The sequence below is a fragment of the Mobula hypostoma genome, chromosome 6 (assembly GCF_963921235.1).
Source record: "Mobula hypostoma chromosome 6, sMobHyp1.1, whole genome shotgun sequence".
Taxonomy (NCBI): domain Eukaryota; kingdom Metazoa; phylum Chordata; class Chondrichthyes; order Myliobatiformes; family Myliobatidae; genus Mobula; species Mobula hypostoma.
This window is the reverse complement of record NC_086102.1, coordinates 38,278,185-38,303,518: the sequence shown is the minus strand read 5'-3', so window position 1 is coordinate 38,303,518 and position 25,334 is coordinate 38,278,185. Positions and strand designations below refer to the sequence as shown.

The 25,334-nt window shown below is 40.3% G+C and overlaps 1 protein-coding gene across 1 annotated transcript in view; it reads left to right on the top strand.

Moving 5' to 3' along the window:
- LOC134347777 (transmembrane protease serine 7-like) overlaps window positions 1-25,334 on the top strand; it is a 138,359-nt gene that overhangs the window by 79,686 nt on the left and 33,339 nt on the right. The window contains exons 21-27 of the mRNA XM_063050182.1: window positions 12,686-12,885; window positions 13,000-13,038; window positions 15,526-15,745; window positions 16,858-17,000; window positions 18,247-18,344; window positions 20,171-20,283; window positions 23,927-24,060. Coding sequence (XP_062906252.1) covers window positions 12,686-12,885; window positions 13,000-13,038; window positions 15,526-15,745; window positions 16,858-17,000; window positions 18,247-18,344; window positions 20,171-20,283; window positions 23,927-24,060 — 947 coding nt within the window. The remainder of the gene's footprint in view (window positions 1-12,685; window positions 12,886-12,999; window positions 13,039-15,525; window positions 15,746-16,857; window positions 17,001-18,246; window positions 18,345-20,170; window positions 20,284-23,926; window positions 24,061-25,334) is intronic.

Sequence of the window (25,334 nt, the reverse complement as noted above, 5' to 3'; positions counted from 1 at the left end):
ATAACATAGAATCAAGAATTGGCCAATTGGTATTACAGTGGCATAAGGGGAATTACAAAACCATGAGAGAGAGGTTGGCCAGAATTGATTGGAAAAGAACACTGGCAGGGATGACAGCAGAGCAGCAATGGCCTGAATTTCTGGAAACAATTTGGAAGGCACAAGATATGTACATCCCAAAGAGAAAAAAGTATTCTGAAGGAAAGATGACAAAACCGTGGCTAACAAGAGAAGTAAAAGCCAGCATAAAAACCAAAGAGAGGGCATATAATAGAGCAAAAACTACTCAGAGGTTAGAGGATTGGGAAGCTTTTAAAAACCAACAGAAGGCCACTAAAAAGTTATTAAGAAGATCCAAAAGTAAGCTAGCCAATAATATTAAAGAGGATACCAAGTTTCTTTTTCTCTGTGGTTGATTGTCAGGAGGAAACGGATGGGAATAAAGGGAGCTTTTTCTGGTTGGCTGCCAATGACTCCTGGTCTTCCACAGGGGTCTATGTTGGGATCGATTCTTTTTATGTTATATGTCAATGACTTAGATGATGGAATTGATGATTTGGTTGTAAAGTATGCAGACGATATGAAGTTAGGTGGAGGCCCAGGTAGTTGTGAGGAAGTAGAGAGGCTACAGAAGGAATTAGACGATTAGGAGGATGGACAAAGAAACGCCAAATGGAATACAGTGTCAGGAAGTGTTAATTTGCAGGCTGAGTCTGTCATAAGGAAAGCAAATGTGATGTTAGCGTTCATTTCAAGAGGACTAGAATATAAAAGCAAGGATGTAATGTTGAGACTTTATAAAGCACTGACGAGGCTTCACTTGAAGTACTGTGAGCAGTTTTGGGCCCCTTATCTTACAAAAGGATGTGCTAAAACCGGAAAAGGTTCAAAGGAGGTTCACAAAAATGCTTCAAGGATTGAATGACTTGTCAAATGAAGAGCGTTTGATGGCTCTGGTCCTCTATTCACTAGAATTCAGAAGAATGAGGAGTGACTTCATTGAAACCTATCAAATGGTGAAAGGTATTGATAGAGTGGGTGTGAAGAGGATGTTTCCTGTGGTGGGAGAGTCTAAAACCAGAGGACACAGTCACAGAATAGAGGAGCATCCTTTTAGAATGGAGATGAGGAGGAACTTCTTTAGCCAGAGAGCAGTGAATCTGTGAAGTCTTTGCCACAAGCAGCTGAGGAAGACAAGTCTTTATATATATTTAAGGCAGAGGATGATAGATTTTTGATTGGTCAGGATGGGCTGAGAGGAAAATTGGATCAGCCATGATGAAATGGCCCAGCAGACTCGATGGGCCAAATGGCCCAATTCTGCTCCTATATCTTACGGTTTTGTGGTTTAATCTGGCTTTTAGATCTACTCTGCGAGTCTATGAACTTACATGATTAACCATAGTCTTAAGTCCACTTTATTTGCCAGTCCTTTCCCCTTGGATTCCCATTGGCTTCAAAAATTTGTCATTCTCAGTTTTGAGTACACTCAGTGGAAATCACAGATAACAAATTCCAAACATTTGCACACCCTGAATGCAATATATTCCCTTATTCACCATATCTAGTTCTTCCCTTTCTCTCATAAACTTCTTTATCCTCATTTCAGGGAAAAGACCTGTGACCATTATCAATAACAAACCCACAGCTGTCTAGACTTCTTCGTTTATTGTAAGGGCTTCATTTCATTCTCCAGGTGTAAGCATTTTTACTGACAAATTAGTTCCATTTCAGTTTTTCCAACATGTACTTTCTCCTGTTTATGGTATTCCTTCCATCAAACATGCTGAGTATCTTTGGCATTTCTGTTTTGTCGTTCAGACAGAATTTCCTCCCCCTTCATATTACGCCATTCTAAGAATATGAGAAAGGTGATGGATTTGCAGAAAAATGCACTCTACTTCTATTTGCAACCTATAAGATCTGTGAAAATGTAGTGCTCGTGGGTTTGGAGAAAGATCTTCATGAATACTTGGGTATGGACATACACTGGGTGAAACTTCACTGAAATTTTAATGTTTGATGAAGTTCCACTATGGCAAGTTACCTCATTTTATGAAATGACACTCCATTGTTTTGTTGGAAGTATAATTCTTTGGTTTTGATGCTAACAAGAAACTCACTTTGAGTTGTATTTTGGAAGAAATAGCTCAGGCAAACTTCTTTTATACCCTGCATTTTCTAGTGTTCTGGAGACATAATTTTATTGAAATAGAAATATTCTTTCCCATTGTAGATGAATGTAGAAGTAAAAGGCACTGTTTCAGAATATGAGGTTGGCTACATAGAACTGAGAAGAGAAATCTTTTCACTTAGACAGCTAAAAATCTTTAAATATTCCCATCTGAAGGACTGCAGATGGTTGATCATTGGTTGTACTGAACAATGAGGATAGAATTGTGGACACAAGGAGAACTGAAAGAGAGGGAAGTAAAATGGTTTTTATAAATGAGGTCAATCATGACCTTGCTGAATGACAGAGTTTACGAAGTAGTTCATGTGCCCTACAATCCTGTTTCATGTTCCCTACAATCCTGTTTCATGTTCTTATGTAATTCATGTTTGAATGTTTTTGTTAATGTACTAAAAGTTTTTTAAGCATCCAATTTGTTTTAATTAGAAAATTAAATATGATTCAATATTTTTCAATTGTTACCTGGAGTGGTTTGTGGATTCTTACAGAATTTAATTGCAGGGGGTGGATCACTATTGATAAAATTGAATACAATTCCATAGGCTAAATGTTCCTCTTTAACTATTCTTTCTCTTGCACTCTTTAAATGATAGTTTTCAGAACTCTATGAGCCATCTATATTGGGGAAATATTACCTGAAATCTGTCATCACTGCATTTAGGTGAGTACAAGAGCCTGCATAATTATTCTATATTAACCCATGTTAAATGTGCCTTTATGGCTATTTGGATGTGTGTTATTGGAAAGTATTCATAATTAGTTGCTGAAATACATATCGTTTATAGTTAACTTACTTCCAAAAGAATTTGATTGCCCTGTTATTTTCCTTTAACCTGCTTTCTCCAACAAAACAATATCTTAGCCAACAGAACATCAATGCATTATAATCTTTTCCCAAAAAATGGAGGCAAGTTAACCATTAAACAGTTAACAAATTAAAATTTTATATGATTATGTGTTATTAAGACTAATAAAATGTTCTTTGAGATCATAGCAGCATAGTAGAACTATTTCCAACAAAAGTTTTTGGAATGAAAAGACTGTCATAGGAATATCAAAAATATGTGTTCAAGTAACAATCTAACACTTCTAACAATCCACGTTAAGGAGTTGGAGCTAGAACTGGACGATCTCCAGGTCATTCGGGAGGCTGAAGGGGTAATAGATAGGACACATACAGAGGTTGTTAACCCAAGGTGCAGAAAACAGGAAACTGGGTGAGGGTCAGGAAGGGGAAAGGGGTTACAGAGCCAGTGCAGCGTACCCCTGTGGACATCTCACCACTCCCCAACAACAGGTATATCACTTTGGGTTCTGTCGGCAGATAACCTAAAGAGGAAAATCACAGTGGTCTGGTTTCTGGCATTGAGGCTGGCTCTGTGACGCAGAAGGAAAGGTTAGGGGCGGGGGTGGGGGCGAAGAGACACGCTGTGGTGATTGTGAATTCATTAGTTAGGGACAAGATATTTTGTGGGCGAAGCTGAGGTTCCTGGATGTATTCAACACACATCAAAGTTGCTGGTGAAGGCAACAGGCCAGGCAGCATCTCTAGGAAGAGGTACAGTCGACGTTTCGGGCCGAGACCCTTCGTCAGGACTAACTGAAGGATGAAGGGTCTCAGCCCGAAATGTCGACTGTACCTCTTCCTAGGGATGCTGCCTGGCCTGCTGCGTTCACCAGCAACTTTGATGTGTGTTGCTTGAATTTTCAGCATCCGCAGAATTCCTCGTATTTACATTCCTGGATGTAATGTTGCCTCCCTGGTGCCAGGGTCTGGGATATATCAGATTGAGTCCTCAGCATTCTTAAGTGGGAGGGTGAACAGCCAGAAGTGAGGTCCACGTAGATACCAATGACATGGGTAGAATGAGTGATGAGGTTCTGCATAGGGAGTTCAGGGAGTTAGATGCAAAGTTAAAGGACAGGACCTCCAGGGTCGTGATCTCAGGACTGATACCCTTGCCATGTGCTAGTGAGGTCAGAACTAGGAAGATTATACAGTTTAATACATGGCTAAGGAGTTGGTGTAGGAGGGAGCGCATAAGATTTATGGATCATCGGGCTCTCTTCCAGGAAAGGTGGGACCTCTACAGATGGGATGGTTTGCATTTGAACTGGAGGGGACTAATATCCTAGCAGGAAGGTTTTGCAATGCTGCACGGTGGGGTTTAAACTAGAATTGAAGGGGAATAGGAACCAGAGTACCAGAACAGTTAGTGGAGAGGTTGTGGAGGCAGATGTTAGTAAGACCTCAGACAAAGTTAGGAATGAAAAGCTTTGCATGGTGTGACTAGTGTCTGGAGCTGCCCATATTTCAATGCAAGAAGTATCGTAGGAAAAGAGGATAATAGTGCAGAAGATGAGATAGCTGATTTACAGAGGCGATGTGTAGTGAGGAGAGGGAAAACTTGCAGTCAATAGGATTGCAGTCAATGTAAAAGGCAGACAAAATTGAAAAGAGTGAATAAAGGACTGAAGGTGTTATATTTGAATGAGTGCAGTATTTGGAATAAGGTAGATGAACTTGCAGCACAGTTACATATTGACAGGTATGATATTGTAGGCATTAGTTAATCATGGATGAAAGAACATTGTAGCTGAGAGCTTAATATCCAAGGATACACATTGTATTGAAAGACAGGCAGGAAGGCGGAGGGGGCAGCATTGCTCGGTTGGTAAAAAAGATGAAGTCACACCATTAGAAAGAATTGGCATAAGGTTGGAAAGTTTTGAATCATTGTAAATAGAGTTAAGGAACTGCATTGTATGTAGACCCCCAAACAGTAGTACAGATGTTGCCTACAACTTACAATGGGAGATAGAAAATGCATGCCGAAAGGGCAATATTACTACAGTCACAGAGGTCTTCAATATGCAGGTAGATTGGGAAGATCAGGTTGGTGCTGGATTACACCTGGGGGAGTTTCTAGAATGCCTATGAGATGGCTTTTTATAGCAGCTCATGCTTGAGCCCACGAGAGGATCGGATATTCTGGATTGGGTGTTGTGTAATGAACTGGAATTGATTGCAGAGGTTAGGTAGAAGAACACTTATGGGCAAGTGATCATAATATGATCGAACTCACCCTGAAATTTGAGAAGGAGAAGCTAAAGTCAGATGTATCAATATTACAGTGGAATAAAGGGAATTACAGAGGCATGAGAGAGGAGTTGGCCAGAATTGATTGGAAAAGAACACGGCAGAGGTGACAGCAGAGCAGCAATGGTTAGAAGTTCTGGAAGCAATTGGGAAGACGCAGGACGTATACATCCCAAAGTATTCTAAAGGGAAGATGACAAAACTGTGGCTAACAAGAGAAGTCAGAGCCAACAAAATAGCGGATGAACTGAATAAGTATTTTGCATCAGTCTTCGCTGTGGAAGGGACGAGCAGTATGCTGGAAGTTCCAGCTGCCATTGGTCATGAAGTATGTGAATTACCATTTCTAGAGAGAAGGTTCTTGGGAAACTGAAAGGTCTGAAGGTAGATAAGTCACCTGGACCAGATGATGTACATCTCAGGGACGTGGCTGAAGAGATTGTGGAGGCATTAGTAATGATCTTTCAAGAATCACTAAATCCTGGAAGACTGAAAAAATGCAAATATCACTCCACTCTTCAAGAAGGGAGAGAGGCAGAAGAAAGGAAACTATAGGCCAGTTAGTCTGACCTCAGTGGTTGGGAAGATGTTGGAGTCGATTATTAAGGATGAGATCTCAGGGTGCTTGGAGACACATGATAAAATGGGCCATAGTCAGCATGGTTTCCTCAAGGGAAAATCATGCTTGACAAATCTGTTGGAATTCTTTGAAGAAATATCAAGCAAGATAGACAAAAGAGAATTGGTTGATGTTGTGTACTTGGATCTCAGAAGGCCTTTGACAAGGTGCCACACATGAGGCTGCTTAATAAGCTATGAGCCCATGGTATTACAGGAAAGATTCTAGCATGGATAAAGCAGTGACTGATTGACAGGAGACAGAGTTGGAATAAAGGGAATCTTTTCTGGCTGGCTGCCAGTGACTGGTGGTGTTCCACAGTGACCTGAGTTGGGACTGATTCTTTTTTATGTTAAATGTCAATGATTTGGATGATGGAGTTGATGGCTTTGATGCAAAGTTGACTATTTTCTAAATGGAGAGAAAATACAAAAAAAATTAGATGCAGTGGGACTTGGGAGTCCTTGTGCAGGATTCCCTAAAGGTTAACTTGCAGCTTGAGTATGAGGTTGTTGTTTTGTATGTCAGGTGTTTTTCTCTTCACACTTCTAATTGTTTCTTGTCAAGCCACTCCTCCAGCTTGTGGCCGCGTCGATGGACCCTGGCAAAGTTGTCTCTGATCTCGGTGACAGAATGTGTTTGGACCAGGCCGAGGACGTCCTGGGTTGGGGCACCACAGGGGAAAGCTGGGATTTGGTGCCCCGTCGGTGTAGAGTTCGCGTTGCTTTGGCACGTCGACTTCTGTGTCTATTTGTGGCCGTCCAGTTTCTTCTGGTTGCTGTAGTAAAGCCCAGGAGGAATGAGGTGGGGTCATAGATCAGATCTCCGCTGGTGAACATGTTGGTGTGTCAGTACTGGTGCCTTTCGGTGTGTTCATCATAAGAGTCAAAGTTTTTCAAGTTGTAGAAGGAGAAAGTATTTTCAATGAGTTTACGAACTGGAACGTTGTTGGGCATATTTTGAACACGTTTGTATAATTTTGCTGAAGTTGCTCTTCAACGGATCTCCAGGGGTGCTACTCTGCTCATTGTTGGGAGCCATTGGACAGGTGTGAATTTTAGGGCTCCTAAAATTTTCATACAAGTATGTAGCTGTGTAGTGATGATGTTTGTGTGAGCATTTCTCTCCCAGATAGATGAGCAATATTTTGTAACTGAGAAACATTGTGCTAGACTAATTGTTCATAGGACTGACCGCTGAGCATCCCATTTGGTTCCTGCTGTCTTCCTGATCGTGGCCGTTCTGGATTTTTTTTGCAACATTTTGAAGGTTGATACTGTATGAAAACAAAGGGTCTGTGGTGATGAAGGCAAATGCAATGTTAGCATTCATTTCAGCAGGACGAGAATATAGAAGTAAGGTTGTAATGTTGAGACTCATAATGTTGAGCATTCAGTCGGACTCAAAGCACTGGTGAGGCCTCATTTGGAAAACCATGAGCAGTTTGGCCCCTTATCTGAGAAAGAATGTGCTGAAACTGCAAAGACTTCAAAGGAGGTTCATGAAAGTGAATCCAGGATTGAATGGCTTGTCGTATGAACATCGTTTGATGGCTTTGGGCCTGTATTCACTAGAATTAAGAAGAATGAGGAGTGATCTCATTGAAACCTATCGAATGGTGAAAGGACTTGATGGAGTGAATGTAGAGAGGATGTTGCCGATGCTGGGAGAGTCTACGACCAGAGGACGCAGCCTCAGAGTAAAGGGGTGTCCTTTCAGATCAGGAGGAATTTCTTTAGCTAGGGAGTGGTGAATCTGTGGAACTGTTTGCCACAGGCAGCTGTGGAGGCTAAGTATTTATGTATATTTAAGGCAGAGGTTGATAGATTCTAGATTGGTCAGGACATGAAGGAGCTATAGGGAGAAGGGTGGAGATTAGGGCTGACAGCAAAATTGGATCAGCCATGTTGAAATGGTGGAGCAGATTCGATGGGCCAAATGGCCTAAGTCTGTTGCTAACTTATGTTCTTAGGGTCTTATGTACTGATATATTAGAACTTGTAATTCATTAATATTTAAACTGTAGAAACAATTTGTATGAGAAACAAAAATGCTCAAGATCCTAAATATTGTGGAAAATTGAGTCATCGAAGCGAAAGGTAGAAATAGCAGGGAGAATTATGTGTTCTGTAATACCCATAATATTGAAGGTAACTGTAATGTTCATGTACAAAATGCGAGTTCAAGTTCCTAGTTTAAACAAGTTATTTGGAATAAAGAGTACAGGGTCATAGTTCAGTTTTGAAATCTGACTTGCACTCAACTCAGCCACATGTAAGGACACCCTGAGTTAAGTACAGTAAACTTGGATCGAGGTGGAGTGAACCTCCCTCAGGCTTCAATTTACATCTAATGTAAATCAAAGTCAAAGTCAAGTTTATTGTCATATGCAGAACTATACGTGCCGCACACAAGCCTGGTAAACTAGATGAGAGTCCGTGGTATTACAGAAAAGATACTAGCATGGACAGTAGATTGACAGGGGGCAAAGAGTGAGAATGAAGGGGGCCTTTTTTGATCAGCTGCTGGAGACTAGCGGTATTCTGCAGAGTTGGGATGGCTTCTTCACATTATAGGTAAAGTATCTGGGTGACAGAATTGATGTTTTAGTCACATCTGTAGGCAATGCAATGATAGGTAGAGGGGCAGGTAGTTTTGATAGAGCAGGGTGTCTGCAGAAGGACTTGGCAGATTAGGAGAATAGGCAAAGAAGTGACAGATGGTACAGTGTCGGGAAGTGTTTGGTCATACACTTGGATAGAAGGAATAAAAGCATAGACTATATTGTAAATGGGGAGCAAATTCAGAAATCAGAGGTGCAAAGGGACTAGAACAGGAATGCCTGAAGATTCATCTGCAGGTGTGCCAGTAGTAAGGAAGGGAAATGCAACGTTAGCATTCATTTTGAGAGGACTAGAATATGAACAACAGGTATTTTATGCTTAATAAGGCATTGGTCAGACCACACTTCCAGTATTAGGAGCAGTTATGGTCTGCTTATCTAAGAAAAGATGTGCTGGTATTGGAGAGGATGCTGATGCAGTTAATGAGAATGATCGCAGCAATGAAAGGGTTAATGTTTGAGGACTGTTTGATGACCCTGGGCCTGTGCTGTTTGAATTTAGAAAAATGAAGGAAGTTCTCATTGAAATCTATCCTGTCGAAGGGTCTTGGCCTGAAACATCGACTGTATTTTTTTCCATGGATGCTGCCTGGCCTGCTGAGTTCCTCCAGCATTTTGGGTCTGTTGGTTGGATTGCCAGCATCTGCAGATTTACTCTTGTTTGGAATATTGAAGGGCCTAGAGAGAGTGGATGTGGAGAGGATGTTTCATATAGTGGATGAATCTAGGACTAGACAGCATAGTGGTGCAGCAGGTAGAGATGCTGTTTTACAGTGCCAGAGACCTGGGTTTAATCCTAACCATGGGGTCAAAGTTAAATGTGAACATTTTTTAGAGTAATAATCACATTTTAATTTGAATTTGTTCACTGACTTGCAAATACTTGATATTTGTATTTTCTGTATTTTTGTGTAAATAGATTTCTGTAGTTCAAAAAAATATGGACATCCCTTCAGAACGTAGATGGGGAGGAAATTCTTTAGCCAGGGTGTGGTGAATCTGTGGAATTCATTGTCACAGACAGCTATAGAGGCCAAGTCATTGGGTATACAGTATTTAAAGCAAAGGTTGGTAGGTTATTGAGTAATAAGGATAGCAAAGATTATGGGAAGAATATCTTATGGTCTAAGTACATTTCTGCACAAGTGCAATTTAAAACTTGCTTGTAGGCACATACATTGCAAAAGCAGCATTCTCAAGAAAAACATAAATTGATGATAAATTATATACAATTTTTACAGGAAAACAATTACAACAAAAAAGGAAGACCCATCTTAGTAGAAGATGGTCAAAGTGGTCAAACAGTTGCTATACTGTAATGATTAGGGTTTTGCCAGTTGGGTCAAAAATTTTTTAAACTGGAGCTGTGTGACTTCAGACTTCCATAACTCCTGCCTGATAATAGCTGCAAAAAACAAACTGGGTTAGCCCAGGTGGTGGGGATCTTTGATGATAGATGTTGATTTCCTGAAGCAGTGCCTCATGTAGATAACTACCAATCAAGGGGAGTGCTGTGCCCATGATGTCTCGGGCAGCGTTTTACATTCCAGTGTATTCAATTGCTGCACCAGACCATGTTGTGACCTGTCAGGATACTTCCAAGTTTTTTTGTTTTATCTTGACAGTTTTGAAATGGATGTCTTATTTTGGCAGCATATTTGAAATGCTGTAGATTGTATTTGCACCAACATCCTGGCGTAGATATATCTAAAAGGTGATCCTTCTACAGAATTGATCTCACTCCCATTGCCCTGGTCTAATCCTAATTCTGTCCTCACATAGGCAATCTTGTCCATTGACTTTGGATATTATTTACAATGTCTCCTATCAATAGAAATTATGTTCCAATCCACGTACTCACATTTTTCCTCAGGATATTTCACTTTCATTTACTCGCGTTGCTGTCAGCGACTCTTGCCAATGTCCAAGCACACTTGGCTGCACTCTCCCTGTTCTGCCTTTGGATTCATGCATCCCCCTGATGGCTATCCAGGGCTGCTACCTTAGTATGATTATCACCTCCGTGACCAGTGAGGCACAATATTATCTTTACATTAGTCTGCTCTGCTATACCTTGTCACAGTGATCTTGCAGGAAGTCCATCGGGTCACGCTGTTTTATTTGTTCTTTGAATTGCAAGGCTCCCTATGTGGAGGCAACATTACGGGTTCTGATGCAGGGTGCTGACCCAAAACCTCAGATATCCCTTTTCCTCCATCGATGCCGCTTGACCCAACAAGTTCTTCCAGTATTTTTGTTTCACTAAATTCCAGCATCTGTAGTCCCTTGTGTGCCCACACTGCCCCCTATCGCTTGGTACAGTTCTGTATGTTTATTCAGTTGGTGAGGGGAATCTTGCATGGTGTTCAATCTTCAATTTTGGGCATCTCATTAAAGTTTCAGATTGATCAATCATATCTCAGTATTTCTCTGTAGGCTATTTGTAATTTGTTAGTAATTCTGCCTAACAATAAAGGATCACTAATAAATAAAATGGTTTATTAAGTTTACTATAGCTGGGGGCTGGTAGTGGAGATAACCTCCCACTACCCATTAAATGATCCCAATAGTGTGCGTCTCAAATTGCCTCTGACAACCAAGTCCAGCTCCTGGCCTTCATGTGTGGCTTAGCTATTAAACCCGGCGGAACCATCCCTAATGACAGGAAAATGGGCAAAGGCGGGTTACTGGCTTCTTAAAACCAGTCACTTCAGCCGTGGTTGGCAGCTCATCTAGAAGGAAAACTCTGATCTCAAACCTCTGCTGCCTTGCTGCTATACCCACTCATGGGGAAGGCTTCGGGAGTAAACCCTGAGGGAAAAATCCAGAGCTGGAGTCCCTAAGGCAGTCCCACTTTGAGATCCAAACCGAGTGGCAACTCCTGCGACGTCGCAGGTGCCAAACTGTATGGGTCTCTGCCGATCTTTTGGATCCATCTGCTGCTTGGTGAGGCAGAGCCTGCTGTTTGGGTAACACCTTGCTCTCCAGTTCGTACCGCCCTTCCCTGGCTTGCGTATCACGTGGACAGATGGGCTGCAACATCCATGGTCATCCCTGACTAATGGAGGGCCTCAATAAATAAAATCTTACAGTGTCAAGGCAGCAATTCTCTGGAACTTTCCATTCTAAATACCTTGCAAGTAAAAGGAAAATAAACTGCTAGATATTAGAAGTTATATAGCCAGTAATGAGTCCACAAAGGAAGAATGCTCTGCAGATGAGAAAGAGTACAGGCAATGTGAATTGGAAAATAGTTTCACCTTGCCATGTGTGAGTCAATTAATGTGATACACTCCTTAAAATAGAGTAACCTTCAATGGCGATTGCTCCATACAAATTTCACATTTTACACTTGTTATATTACAACCTCCACAAATGGTTTTTGAATCTCTAATCTTGATTCTAATATGTCACGGGGCATAATAGGAAGTGAAAGTAAGTGAATACAGGAAGAAGGAAAGAGGAAGTGTGGGCCATTTAGGGAAAATGGATTTTCAGAAAGAAGTAGAAACTCAGGATGTAAAGGTTAATTGAAAGATCGAAGTGACAAACCTGTTTTTAATACGGGGCGTCATGGTAGCGTAGTGGTCAGCGCGAAACTACTACAGTTGGAGTTCAGATTTCAGCTCCAACGCCGTCTGTAAGGAGTTTCTACGTCTTTCCCCATGAATGTGTGTTTCCTCCGGGTGCTTTGGTTTCCTCCCACATTCCAAAGATGTACCGGTTGGCAGGTAGCTGGTCATTGTAAATTGTCCTGTGATTAGGCTAAGGTTAAGCAGGTGGGTTGGGGTGGTGCGGCTTATCGGGCCAGAGGTACCTGTTCCTCACTGTATCTCTAAATACAATGTGGAGACACAAGTGACTGCTCATGCTGGAATGTGGTGCAAATACAATCTACTAGAGGAGCTCAACTGGACAAGCAGAATCTGTGGAGGTTGTTGGCATTTGTCAAAGGTAGTTGACATTTTGGGTTGAGACCCTGCAATGTAAAATGTCTGAATGCATACCTGAATTTCTGCTGTGTGCTTCAGATACATCAGCTTTGTTCCGAATAAGCTAACAATGGAAAGTTGTAGTTTTTGTTCACTAGTTTCTGTGAAGTTGACATATTTTCACTCTGATCCCCTTTGTGCCTTTGTTTCGTGACAGTGAAGGAGAAGAAGGGCTTCGAGCCTATTATTGGAGTAAGTTCTCGGCTCCAGAGGACGTAGCACACTACATCAAGAATACAACTACATCTAATTTGCAACATGTCAACGGAAAAAAGTTGAAAATCCCCTTACTGAACTCTTCTGAAGAGATTTCCTCTGCTGAAGAAGATTTTGATGTTTACACAATTGAGCTATTTGGTAGTGTTTCATTTGCAAAAACAAAAAAGAACTTTTGCGCAGAACTAAAATTCAGTCTTGTACTTATTTGTGTGTTCGTTTTAGACATCACAATGTTTTCTTTTTTGTTTGCAGCTTCAGGCTCTGAAGAATATGACCTAACTGTCAAGTCAGGTAAGGATTCTGTTTCAGCTGGAAACACAGATGTTTGCAAATGGCAAGCCCCCACAAAGAGAAAGGTGATAATAATCAAATAATTTGTCCCTGTTTCAAAATAACACCACTGAATATCCCAGTTGTATCTGAGAGCAGATAAGAGTTCATTTAGAAATCTCTTCCAATGACACCTGTGTATGGACCACACTCATTACATCGAGTAATGGAACATCATCCACGTTTTTACTGTGCTCAGATCCTCAGAGTACAGAACGAACCCACAATCTTCTGACCTAAGTCAAGAGCAGCACCACAGAGGCTGCGGTGGCCTGTTAGCTGCTGTTGCAGTTTGGAGAATGGTTCAACCAGGAAAATAGACCCAAGGGAACAGTAGTATGTAATCTACTATCACTTAGTCCTCTTCAGTACTTCACTGGAGAGTCATGGTGTGTCCAAATAAATAAAACACCATTACTGCTTATATTCTCAGATTGTTATCTTTCTCTCTTCCTCTTTTAAGTCTCTTACCTAACTGAAAGTGAGTTGCTCCCAGATTCTGCTTGTGTCAGGCAGAAGGAGATTCTTCAAAATGAGCCAGGGGATTCTTTTACCGATTTCTCACACAGAAGGAATATGTCTGACCTTTGAGTGGTATCTTGCCTTAACGGTGAAATAAGCTCTCACTGTGTGTGGAATTACAGATGTGAACTGTGCAGTACCATTACCATCAACAGCACTTTGCCCACCGACCCACAGAGAGGCACTGCTTTCTCCAGCTTCTTCATGCTTTGCGAAATTGATACCTACAGCAAGTATTCAAGCTCACACCTATCAGACTCGTCATTCCCTTTCAATGAAATATGTCCATTGACTTAACTTTTCCTCATAGACATATTATGCATTAGCTCACTTATAATCTTTTCATTTTCTGAAATTCAGAGAATTTATAAGCACAGTAAATAAGCCCTTCTAGTTTTATCTGTGTAGTAGTTCAGCTGACGTGGCAATATAATGACATGAGCAATAAAAGTTTAACCACAAAAGTAGTCTAAACTGTGGTTAAATTTAACACCTGACCTGGCAATAAAAGATAACATTGTAGTAGATATCAATTTTAATCTTTATTAAAAAAATTGTAATTAGTTCTCTCTCCAGAACTCCATTTCCATGTTTTCTTACAAATTTCTGTTTGTGAGTTGTTAGTGTTTATATGACATTTTCGTTGGATTAATGTGAACTGTCATATTTGTCCAATTAAAATTGAATGCCCCTTAAAGAAATAAACAATATAAAACATTTTGATGTGTTTTTCAGGAGCTAGGCAAATACGTTCTTCTCTTTGAAGTGCTCGGTAGATAGCTGTTATGATGATGGACTTCTGTAGGCATGAAAAGATAATAACCAAGGGGCAACAGTAAAGGAATTAAAATGCATTCCTGCTGCTGCTATAGGCAATGTTATTAAAATTCAGAAAAACTCAAATCTGATGGTAGATAGTCCATGGTTTTGCCAGATTTCTGAATCTAACAAACTCTGAGTAACAAGCCTGCAGTTGTAACAACACCAGGCATTGGAGGAGCTCAATGATTCAGGCAGCATCTGTGGAGGGAAATGAGCAGTCAACATTTCAAGTTGAGACCCTTTATCATGGATGAAAGAAAGAGGGAAGACAGCTGGTATAAAAAGGTGGAGAAATGGCTGGAACAGTGGATAGGCAGGCGAGAGAGAGGAGAGATTGGGGATGATATTAGAAGCTGAGGAGTATTACATGGAAGTAATAAAAGACTGAAGATAATGGAATCTGATAAGAGAGGAAGGTGGAGCATATAATAAAGGGACAGATGTGACAAGAAGAACCAGTAAGAGGAGTGTATAGCTAATGGACAGATGAAGAGGGTGGGATAGAGGTAAGGGATGGGGTGCTTGGTGGAAGGTGGATCAGGAGAAGAGGAAAAAATGGAAAAAGGGACAGAAGGGGAGGGCTTACCAGAAGTTTGAGAATTCCACATTCATGCCACCGAGTTGGAGACTGCCTAGATGAAATAAGAGATGGTATTCCTTTTATTTGCATTTTAGCCTCAATGTCACAGTGGAGGAAGCCATGGACAGGCATATTGGTCTTGAAAATGGCAAGCACAATTAAAATGGCTGGCCATTGGGTGTTCTTGGCTAAAACGGCAGCTGGAGCTTGACCAAGCAGTCACCCAATCTGCGTCCTGACTCATAGACGTAGAGGAGGCTGCAACAAGAGCATCAGATACAATAAGTAACACTGAAGGATTCACATGAGAAAACCTGCCTTACCTAAGCAAATATGCAAACAATGACATTATACAGGTCAAATATGATGCTTAAGATAAAAGCATTATCTTAATGCTTTCTTCTATCTTTGCATTTTACAAATTGTATTAGATCTTCTATTATAAATTATTTTTACCATCAGTCATGTCGTAGATTATTGCCTTATTCCTTTTTGTACTGTGAGTTTTTTTCTTACTTTTGCAGCGATTTCTTTTGACCTCTATGCAAAACCAGGTAACAATCGGACACTGACGCTAACACGGCCAAAAAGATCGTACTACCAGTGGCGACTGCGAGTTCCAGCAGGCCATATTGTACATTTAGTGATTCTGACACTACACAGGGCGATTCCAGGAAACTGTGCAATCCATAAACTATCCGCTTATGATTTCCTACTCCCCATACAGAACAAAATAATCGCACGGTAAGACAGGCAACAGGTGGAATTTACAAATTGAAAATGTGTTCATGCTAAGCTGTGCTTCGTTTACTTCCTAGCACTAAGCTGACAATTCCTTTCTATGAATAAGCCTAAGTTTGCTCATTATCTATTGTCAGCTGGTGTTTGGTCGTGGAACAGCTTTGGGAGCAAACTTGGTTCATTTGTTTCCTGTGGTTTATGTGGAGTGACATCCTGAGCTTTACTGAGTTTAGTTTTTCAATATGATTTTAAACTTACATCTGAATTGATAACTAGAGTACTAAATATGAATGGAGACAAAAGAGACAGCAGATGCTGGAAACTGGAGCAAAAACAAAACTGCTGGTGGAATTCAATGGGTCCAGCAGCATCAGTGGAGGAAGGGATAGGTAATGTTTTGAGTTATGATTCTGCAGCAGTCAAAACATCAACTGTCCCTTTGCCTCCATAGATGCTGCTTGTGCTCCTGAATTTCTTCAACAGTGCTTTTTGCCCAAAACATGAATATCAGTTGCCCTTCTGTGGAGCTCTAAGGGATAATCACTGGAAACCTCAGGCGGCCTGAGTGGGTTTCTACTGATCATCTGCTAAAGTTACAGCAACTAATCATGATAGTTCTAAGAGCTCTTAGTTTTCTCTTCTTCTTTTAAACTTCATGCCTGGACATTTACTTGGAGGCAACAGTCCATCTGCTTTGAAAGAAAAGTCATCATGAATTGATCTACTTTTCAAACTTTGTAAATGGCAACGTATTCAAGTGTTCTTGGTCTAAAAATAAATGTTTGGATGGAAATGAAAAGTTTCAAGCCAGAGACTGTCCTCTACGTTTGGACAATGTGTGGAATATATATCGCAATAAAACTCAGAATTAAAAGTAGGAATCTGGGCTCTAATTGAATTGTTCATGTGTTATTCTTAAGTGACAATGATAAACGTACTTCAGATCAGTTCTTTTGCTGTTATGTTTAAGAATATTAAAGGTAACACAAATTTAAAATCCAAAGGTGTTTATATAAAGTAACAAAATTGGGGAATATTGCCACTTAAAATATGCTCTTTATGGATGTTTTTATAATATGTTATGTCGAACAAGAAAATAACATGATGTCTTTCAGGTGGTGTGGTTCACCCGTCAGTTGGAATCCTCCGGTTATCAGATTGACTTCATCTGGGAATGTGATGTTGGTGACATTTTCATCAAAAATTCGAAGAGGCGGTGCAGTATTTAAAGCATATTTTGAAGCTATTCGTAAAAAGGGTAGATATGTGAATATTGTTTTATGTAAAACATTCTGAACTATTTGACCAATAATCGATCTTCTGGCTTCATTAAAATCTTAGCCTTAATACTGGACTTGTCGATGAACCAAAAGATTTTTTTTACATGTGTTTAAATTGATAATCATTGACAGGAAATAGACTCAGCCCAATTGAATTGCAATACTTCCAGTAAAAATAAATTTCCACATTCTAGAACTATATGAAGACAAAAACTAGAGATATTTACTTTACTTTATTGTCACCAAACAATTGATACTAGAGCGTACAATCATCGCAGCAATATTTGATTCTGTGCTTCATGCTCCCTGGAGTACAAATCGATAGTAAATATTAAAAATTTAAATTATAAATCATAAATAGAAAATAGAAAAGGGAAAGTAAGGTAGTGCAAAAAAACCAAGAGGCAGGTCCGGATATTTGGAGGGTACGGTCCAGATCCGGGTCAGGATCCGTTCAGCAGTCTTATCATAGTTGGAAAAAAGCTGTTCCCAAATCTGGCCGTACGAGTCTTCAAGCTCCTGAGCCTTCTCCTGGAGGGAAGAGGGACGAAAAGTGTGTTGGCTGGGTGGGTTGTGTCCTTGATTATCCTGGCAGCACTGCTCCGACAGCGTGCGGTGTAAAGTGAGTCCAAGGACGGAAGATTGGTTTGTGTGATGTGCTGCGCTGTGTTCACAATCTTCTGCAGCTTCTTCCGGTCTTGGACAGGACAACTTCCATACCAGGTTGTGGTGCACCCTAGAAGAATGCTTTCTACAATGCACCTATAAAAATTAGGGAGGGTTTTAGGGGACAGGCCAAATTTCTTTAGTTTTCTCAGGAAGTAAAGGAGCTGGTGGGCCTTCTTGGCAGTGGACTCTGCTTGGTTGGACCAAGTCAGGTCATTTGTGATATTGACCCTGAGGAACTTAAAGCTTTTGACCTGTTCCACTTGCACTCCACCAATGTAAATGGGGTTGTGCTGTCCGCTACTCCTTCTGAAGTCAACAACCAATTCCTTTGTCTTGCTGACGTTGAGAGATAGGTTATTGTCTTCGCACCATGCCACCAGATTCTTAATTTCCTCTCTGTACTCAAACTCATCATTACCAAAGAAGTTTTAGAATTTCCCTTCATTGTTGCAATTGTAATTTCTATTGATAATGACAGAACAACATACAAGATTGAAAATCTGATGGTGTGATTGTATTTTGTTTGAGATTTTAAAAAATATTTTTGCCTCCTAGGTTGTGGTGGTAATTTCATATCCTGGAATGGTTCCTTGAGCTCTCCCTATTACCCTCGCTACTACCCACCCAAGATCGACTGTACCTGGACGATAACTGTGAGTAATAATACAATTCTATTCTTCAAAATGCCCTCTCTGCATTGAGGCTTTCGTCCATGGGGAAAATTTTCAAAATACTTACAGCATATAGATACAGTGAACAAAAGCTCTTAAAGTCATCCTTTGTTGGTAATTACTTTATATCAGATGGTGTAGAGTTGCTTTTTATCCAAAGGAATTTCAAGTACAGTATTAGCTACAGACTAAAGACACAAAAAACTACAGATCATTTAATCTGAAGTCCTGATGCAGGTCTTAATACAAAACATCCATGATGTTTATCTCCATAGTTGATATGTGTGACCCACTAGGTTCCTTCAGTAGTCCAGCGGTCCTCCATCTTCTAACTTAAGATCTGTTGTCACTCAAAGACTAAGGAAAGGAGATGTACCTAATATAAAAGTAAAAATACATCACCATTTCACCTGGAAGGAACATTTCGGGTTCATGATGGTGGGAAGGAGAAAGCAATTAGGGAGATAGTACAAGAATTGCCAGTGCAAGAAAAGTTGCCTCTTGAATGAAATGGATACAGGTGGCAATTGATGGAAGAATTATGATATTGTGGTGGCAATGCTGAAATTAGGCTTGGTGGTGTCGTCATACTGAAGGTGTCATAAATGACAAAGAGTGATGTTTGCTGGGCTCAAAAGTGAGAACAAGGGGTGTTTTGTTAATATACAGATAAGTGAAGGACTATGAGCAGAGGTATGGGGGTGGCATGGTGGCATCGTGGTTACCATTATGTCATTACGGCACCATTGAAGTGGGTTCAATTCCTACTGCTGTCTGTAAGGAGCTGTTACAATCTCCCCACGTGGGCTTCCTCCCACATTCCAAAGACACATGGGTTAGTAGAGTAATTGGTCACATGAAGATAATTGGGCAGTGTGGTCTCGTTGGGCTGGGAAGGCCTGTTACCATGATGCATGTCCAACTTTAAAAAAAAATTAAGGTACAAGAATTAGAATGGGTGTACAGTATTGAGGCAACACTGGATAGAAATTTTCATTTAATGAAAAGGGAATGCACGCTACCATAGCATTGGCAAGATAGAAGCAATAGAGATGTAGAGATTGGGAACATGAGATGATTTCCTTTTGGGAAGCTGGGTGGTAGGAAGTGGACATCTGTAGGTTTATAGTAGACATTATTTGTTAGGCTGTTTCCAGATTGGTGAGGTTGAGTGAGTGAAAGGACAAGTCAGAGATATACCTTTTGAGGGTGGGAGGAGTGGAAATTGTCAACAAATTTTCTGAAGTTATAAAGACGAGGGTGAAAGTAAGAAATAGCAATTATAGTTATCAAAGCATTCGTCTAATTACTGCAGTGGTAAAAGGTAACTGCATCGACCTCTGCTGAAGGTGGTCCTGGTGGGGAATGGTAGTAAGGATCGGCAAAGTTAGTCTCTAGTTTTCCAGTAATCAAGAGCGCCACTCTTGTCAATAGAATTAAGGATTATAGATTGGTTGGACAAAACATTGCAAGTTCAGTATTGACTACTAGTTGTAGAATAAAAAAAAAAGTAGGGTAAATTATTTTAAAAATTTAAGTTAGGAAAGGAATGATGTTAATGTACAATGTATAGCTTGAATCATTATTTTAGTACAATCCAAAATGCTTTACAGTTAATAAAGCATCATCACTACTGTGTTTTCAAAATCCTGAAATTTTAATTCCTGAAACATCTGATCTAGAAATTATTTGTATTCTGCTTTGAATAGTGGCAGCCTACTTGGATATTTTAGTGTATTTTCTAACTTACACTTCAAAATCAAATGTAGTTATTAACTTAATGTAATGGTTATCATCTTCTTTAACAGACACCTGCTGTGGGATATAATATAGCCCTTTCTGTCATTGTTTTGGAAATCCAAGAGCGATCCCAAGGTTCGAGATACTGTGATAGGGACTGGTTAGAGATTGATGGAATCAGGTAAGACTGTAGATTGTAGAGTTTATTACAAAAGATGAGGTGTTATATGTGTTACGTACCCCGTAACTGGGTTGCCAAACCAGCAGAAATGGATCACTCAGTTGGAGCCTGGAGTACTAGAACTAAGAAAGTTTTATTAAAGAAACAAGCAACACAGTAATCGAAAGGATAATAAATGCAACAGTTTAGCAATGATAAACACACATGTGCACAGAATTAAGATAACAGCATCAATCAAGCTCTATCGTTGTCTAGGGGTAAATGACCAAATTTCAAAGTGACTCAAAGTTCAGTCCAGTTTAGTCGTTCAGTTCGCAGTAAGCGTTGCCATGGTGATGGACAACGTGGGGGGAGAGAGAGAGAGAACAGGAACAACTGATCATTCAGACACGGCTTCACTCACAGACCGGCGATATGGCTCACAAGCAGCTTTTAGGCAGGTCCTTGGTGATGTCACCTGAGGTCACCGACTGTGACCCCTCCTCCAGATGCGGTCGATCCTCTGCAGTGAACCCGGCACCCACCGGGTTCCCGTTGATCGTACCTTTCCACCCTGTGCGTTGTCCGGTACTTCCCACCGACTCGTGAGAGGCGTACCGCTTCCAGGGTCTCGTTACCTCGGGTGGCGTGTGTGTCCTGCCTTAGCGAACCGGTCCCTTTTTATCCCCCTGCTGGGGTATCGCCTGTCCATCACTTCAAACAGTTCAAGGTTCAAAGGGGGGAGCCGCTCCAGACAGCTCTCTCTCCCCCGTCCCTTCATTACACATCTCCAGACGCTGCTCCATTGTTCCTTATCTCTCCTTCCCCTGGGGACAGGTGGCAGACCACTTGCTGATGTCACTGATGCTAACCCAGGCCAGCAAACATCTTAATTTTATGTGTATTCTCGTCACATATGTCTATAAATATTAAAGAGAGACTATCTGATCCTATCAGGGTCTTTAAAGTGACCATAGGGTAGACGCAAAAAAGACTATTTATCTGAAAAGCGATTCCAGAGCAGTGGCCGGATCCCAAAACTAGTTAAGTGTCTATAAGGTATGTGAATTATTCTGAAGTCATGAGGGATCTCAGACGAATGGACTTTAATCTCCCCAAGCATAATTTGCAGGAGAAACTGCTTTTGTACCTCAAATTCAGCAGATAGATTAAGAGGTGGCAGTACCGTCTCTTAGGATTTCCAGTTGTAAGTACTGGCAAATCAGTGGCAAGGTATTAGGTTTTCAAATGATTTGAAATGTCAGCTAGTTTGTTGAGAGAAGCCTTTTTGAATTAGCATGATAAATGTTAAACAGAATGGATTTACAATCCGCTGCAAGCACACTGTCACCTGACGTGATGTTACAGTAGCTGGTAATTGTATCCCTGTGTCTTCCATAACTTCATTTTCTTGTTTGCCCTGATTTTGTTAATTGGATAAAGAGCTGGCTGAAATAACTCCATCAGTTTTGTCTGTTCTGTCAGTTTGTGTGGTATTCCACTTGTGAAATAAGACACGTTCAACTTCTGCCTAAATTTCACTGGCAGTGATTTTCTTCAGTGACTCTTTCACTGTCAAAGCAAACTTCGCTGGCAAGCTGTTTGAAGTGAGCAGAATGAAATTTTGTGCAAATGCTTAACTCCATTTCTTCTGATAAAATTAGCAAATTCAGCAACCAGGGCAAGTGCCTCCATTGTCCACCACAAGTTAACTCTGGAAGACCAGCTGTAAGAAAGATCATTGCCAGTTTTAGTAGTTATTTCAGAGAACAGTTTCCTTAGAAACTGTTAGAATTGCAATTTACTTAGAAATTCCATCTGCTACAGTTGCATTTCCTATTGATGGATCTACAAAATCTACAAATATCCTCAAAGTTCATTGATCAGCTAAGAGCAGGGTGTTTCTTACTGCTTATATTCTCCTGCCTCCAGATAAAACTCTTGACGTGAGATGAATTCAGGTGTCCTTTATCCATGGATTCAGAAGCTGTTCTTCCTTGTGATGGAATAACAGCTCTAGCTTCCCAAAGGACTGTATCATTCTGGTTTATTTTCTAGTACAATTTTCTGTAGTATAGTAATAATATGTCATCTTCACATTTTCCTTCCCATCTTTGCAGCCATGAGGACATGGAATCATGTCTCATTATGGTAACGAAAAAGTGGCTGGAATATTAAACACATTTTCCAGCAATGGCTCATTCCCAACTAGTTTTGAAATCTATTTATAGGTGGTCAACTCAGCAAATCTGAATTCTGATACTAATATTGTTTTGCAGCGAAACATAGCTGTGTGAAGACATTGTTGTTGCCCATCTCTGCATCTTCTTTGAGGCTTTCAGAGTATCTCGTACGACTCACCTAAAATATTGGACAAAATTCTGTGATTTGTCACGTTCCAGTTGGTATATTCTATAGAGAGTCTGCAACAGTTTTTTCTGGGAGTTTATTCTAATTGCTAATCTTATACCAATGAACTCTAGAATTATGGATGGAGTCGTCGTATTGTTCAACATGTCAGGGAAATTAAAATTATTAGAATTATTTCCAGGAATACACATTCCCAAATGAGTTAAAGCTGATGTGTCTTTCCAGCTATCAAAATTAGTGCTCTTTACTGCACTGTTAGTAATTTTGCTGCTTTGGATTTCACACATTTGATGCTTTAACTGAAAAGTGGGACTTGGAGCCAACTCCACAACTTCTCAGAAGCAGATAAGTTTCCATTCCACTTGAAAATATCAGACATTCACTGGAAAGATTTAGCAATAACTAGGTCAAGTTTAATTGTCATTCAATTATACATGAATACAGCCAAACAAAACAGCGTTCGCCTGGGGCCAAGGTGTAGAACACAGTACCAACAATCACACACAGCACAAGGCACATGTAGCGCATACAGAATGGCAGTAAACATACAGTCACATAAAAAAGTACAATGTTGCCCAGGTTCCTGAGTGTCATGTTATCAGCGAGAAAACATGCACAGCAGTCAGCAGGCGAACGCAATCCAGCCTGCCTTCCAACAATTGTACACAGGAGGGGCCAGCCCCCAGTCCAGCCTGGATGTCACACCACACCACATCTGGTGTCTCTTCTCCTGGGTAGCTGCAACAGGAAACCTTGTGGCACGAGGCCTAGTCTGCGCTTGTGGCCAAAAACCGAGGCCACACGGGACCCCCGCTGTCAGTCTCACCAATGAACCAGTGAACCAGAGAACCAGACTTGTAGTATTCTACATTTCCAATGTCCAACACGGTCTTGTAATTACAAGAAAAATGTCCAAGTCAATCACTCGTTGTTAGGCAGCACACCACGTTTACGCACCAAATCCAACACCTTTCCGTAGCAGACATCAGCACGGCCTGCACGAAGTCCAGTTCCTCCATTAACAAGCAACTCATTGACAGTGTAGACCTTCAATGCCAAGCAGTATCTTGCGACGATAAAAACGAGGTTCAAATGTCAATAATGCCTTTTGGTTGCACCCAGAGTCTAAGTGCATCTAAGCACACTGCCATCTTACCGGATGCAATAGTAATAATAACAGAGAGACTGAGTATGTCCAAAATAATTTGGAAAGTGATATAAGTTAATTTGTGGAATGTTAAATATTGCACTGAAGTTTAACTAACTTTACTAAATCACACCTTTACTTCCTTAGATACTGCAATCAAGTCACTGAGGGAGGTTTTCAGAAGATTTATGGAAGATCTGTCAAAATTAAGTTTTCCTCTGATCAGTCAGTTACCCTCAAAGGATTTTATTTGGAATACAGAGCTTTTAGCTATGAGGACCGTAAGTAAACTTGCTCCTTTAAATGATTGTTTTGTGGGAGTTATAGTTTTATCCATTGACATTCTAATTTATTCAGGTTATATAGGCCTAGAATATTCATGCTGCTTCTGCCTTAACTTCAGTTTGCGGTTTTGGGAAAACACAATCTAGTTTGCATTCTTGTAAGTGAATCAGGTTACTGCTGAAGTCCCTCTCCAGAGACCCAGAACAAAGTTCAATGCTGACTTTTTGGAAAAACATTGCTTTGCAGGAAGTGCTAACTTTCAGATGAGCTTTTATTTAACTGAGTCTCACTTTTGCTCTCAAAGTGAACGATCTCATGGTACAAAAATGAAGATGACATTTGTCCCTGCTTTCTGGGCTAACATCTTATCCCTCAATCAACAGCATTTACAAACAACTAATCATCAAGCCATTATCACATTGCTATTTCAGGGACCATGTTGTACATAAACCGTTTTTCAACTTTCAAAAGTAATATCACTTTGAAAGTAATTTTTGGAAGTTCTTTGGATGTTTTGCAGTTGAAGCTCACATTTGAAGACAAATACTCTTTTGAATATTGTTTATCATGCTCATTCTGAGATAATTATTTTCTGAAATCTCAAAACAAAATATCCTTCTTGTCACAGTCCATTGCTCCATTTTCTTACTGCATTTGCAAGTTTTGTTGTGGAGAAAGTTGACCATTTTACTAAATTTCAAAATTTATTATTTAACCAGCATGCCCGAATCAATTTAAATGCAAGGATGGATCATGTATTTCTTTAAAAAGCCACTGTGATGGATGGACCGATTGTTTAGATGGCAGTGATGAAATGAAATGCAGTAAGTTCTTCCATTGCTTTTACAAACAGTCCTCTTGTAAAGGTAATCAATTTTTAAAATATTTGTTTCAAAAAAATATATCAAAAATAATGCGAGATGCAAACTTACTGCCCTAGAAGAATGATGTATGCAGATTGTGAGGTGCTGATAGGAGTTGAGATCACTTCCTAAAGGACAATAATAAACTTAAGCACTCTTCCCTCTTGATAAAATAATGAAATCAATTTTGGGGCAAAGTTGAGATCTTACTATAGCATGGTCTAAAAGGAGGGCTTGCCGGTAACTAGCCTTAACTTTCTAAATCAAAGGATGTGCAGCATAGATTGCCCAGGATGTTCCAAGGGAAAAGTAACTACAGTTATGTGGAGGGTGGGTGATGAGTGCTTCACTTTAAACAGGAAGCAGAAAAACTACTTAAATTTCACTTCTCATTGCTTCTACTCTGG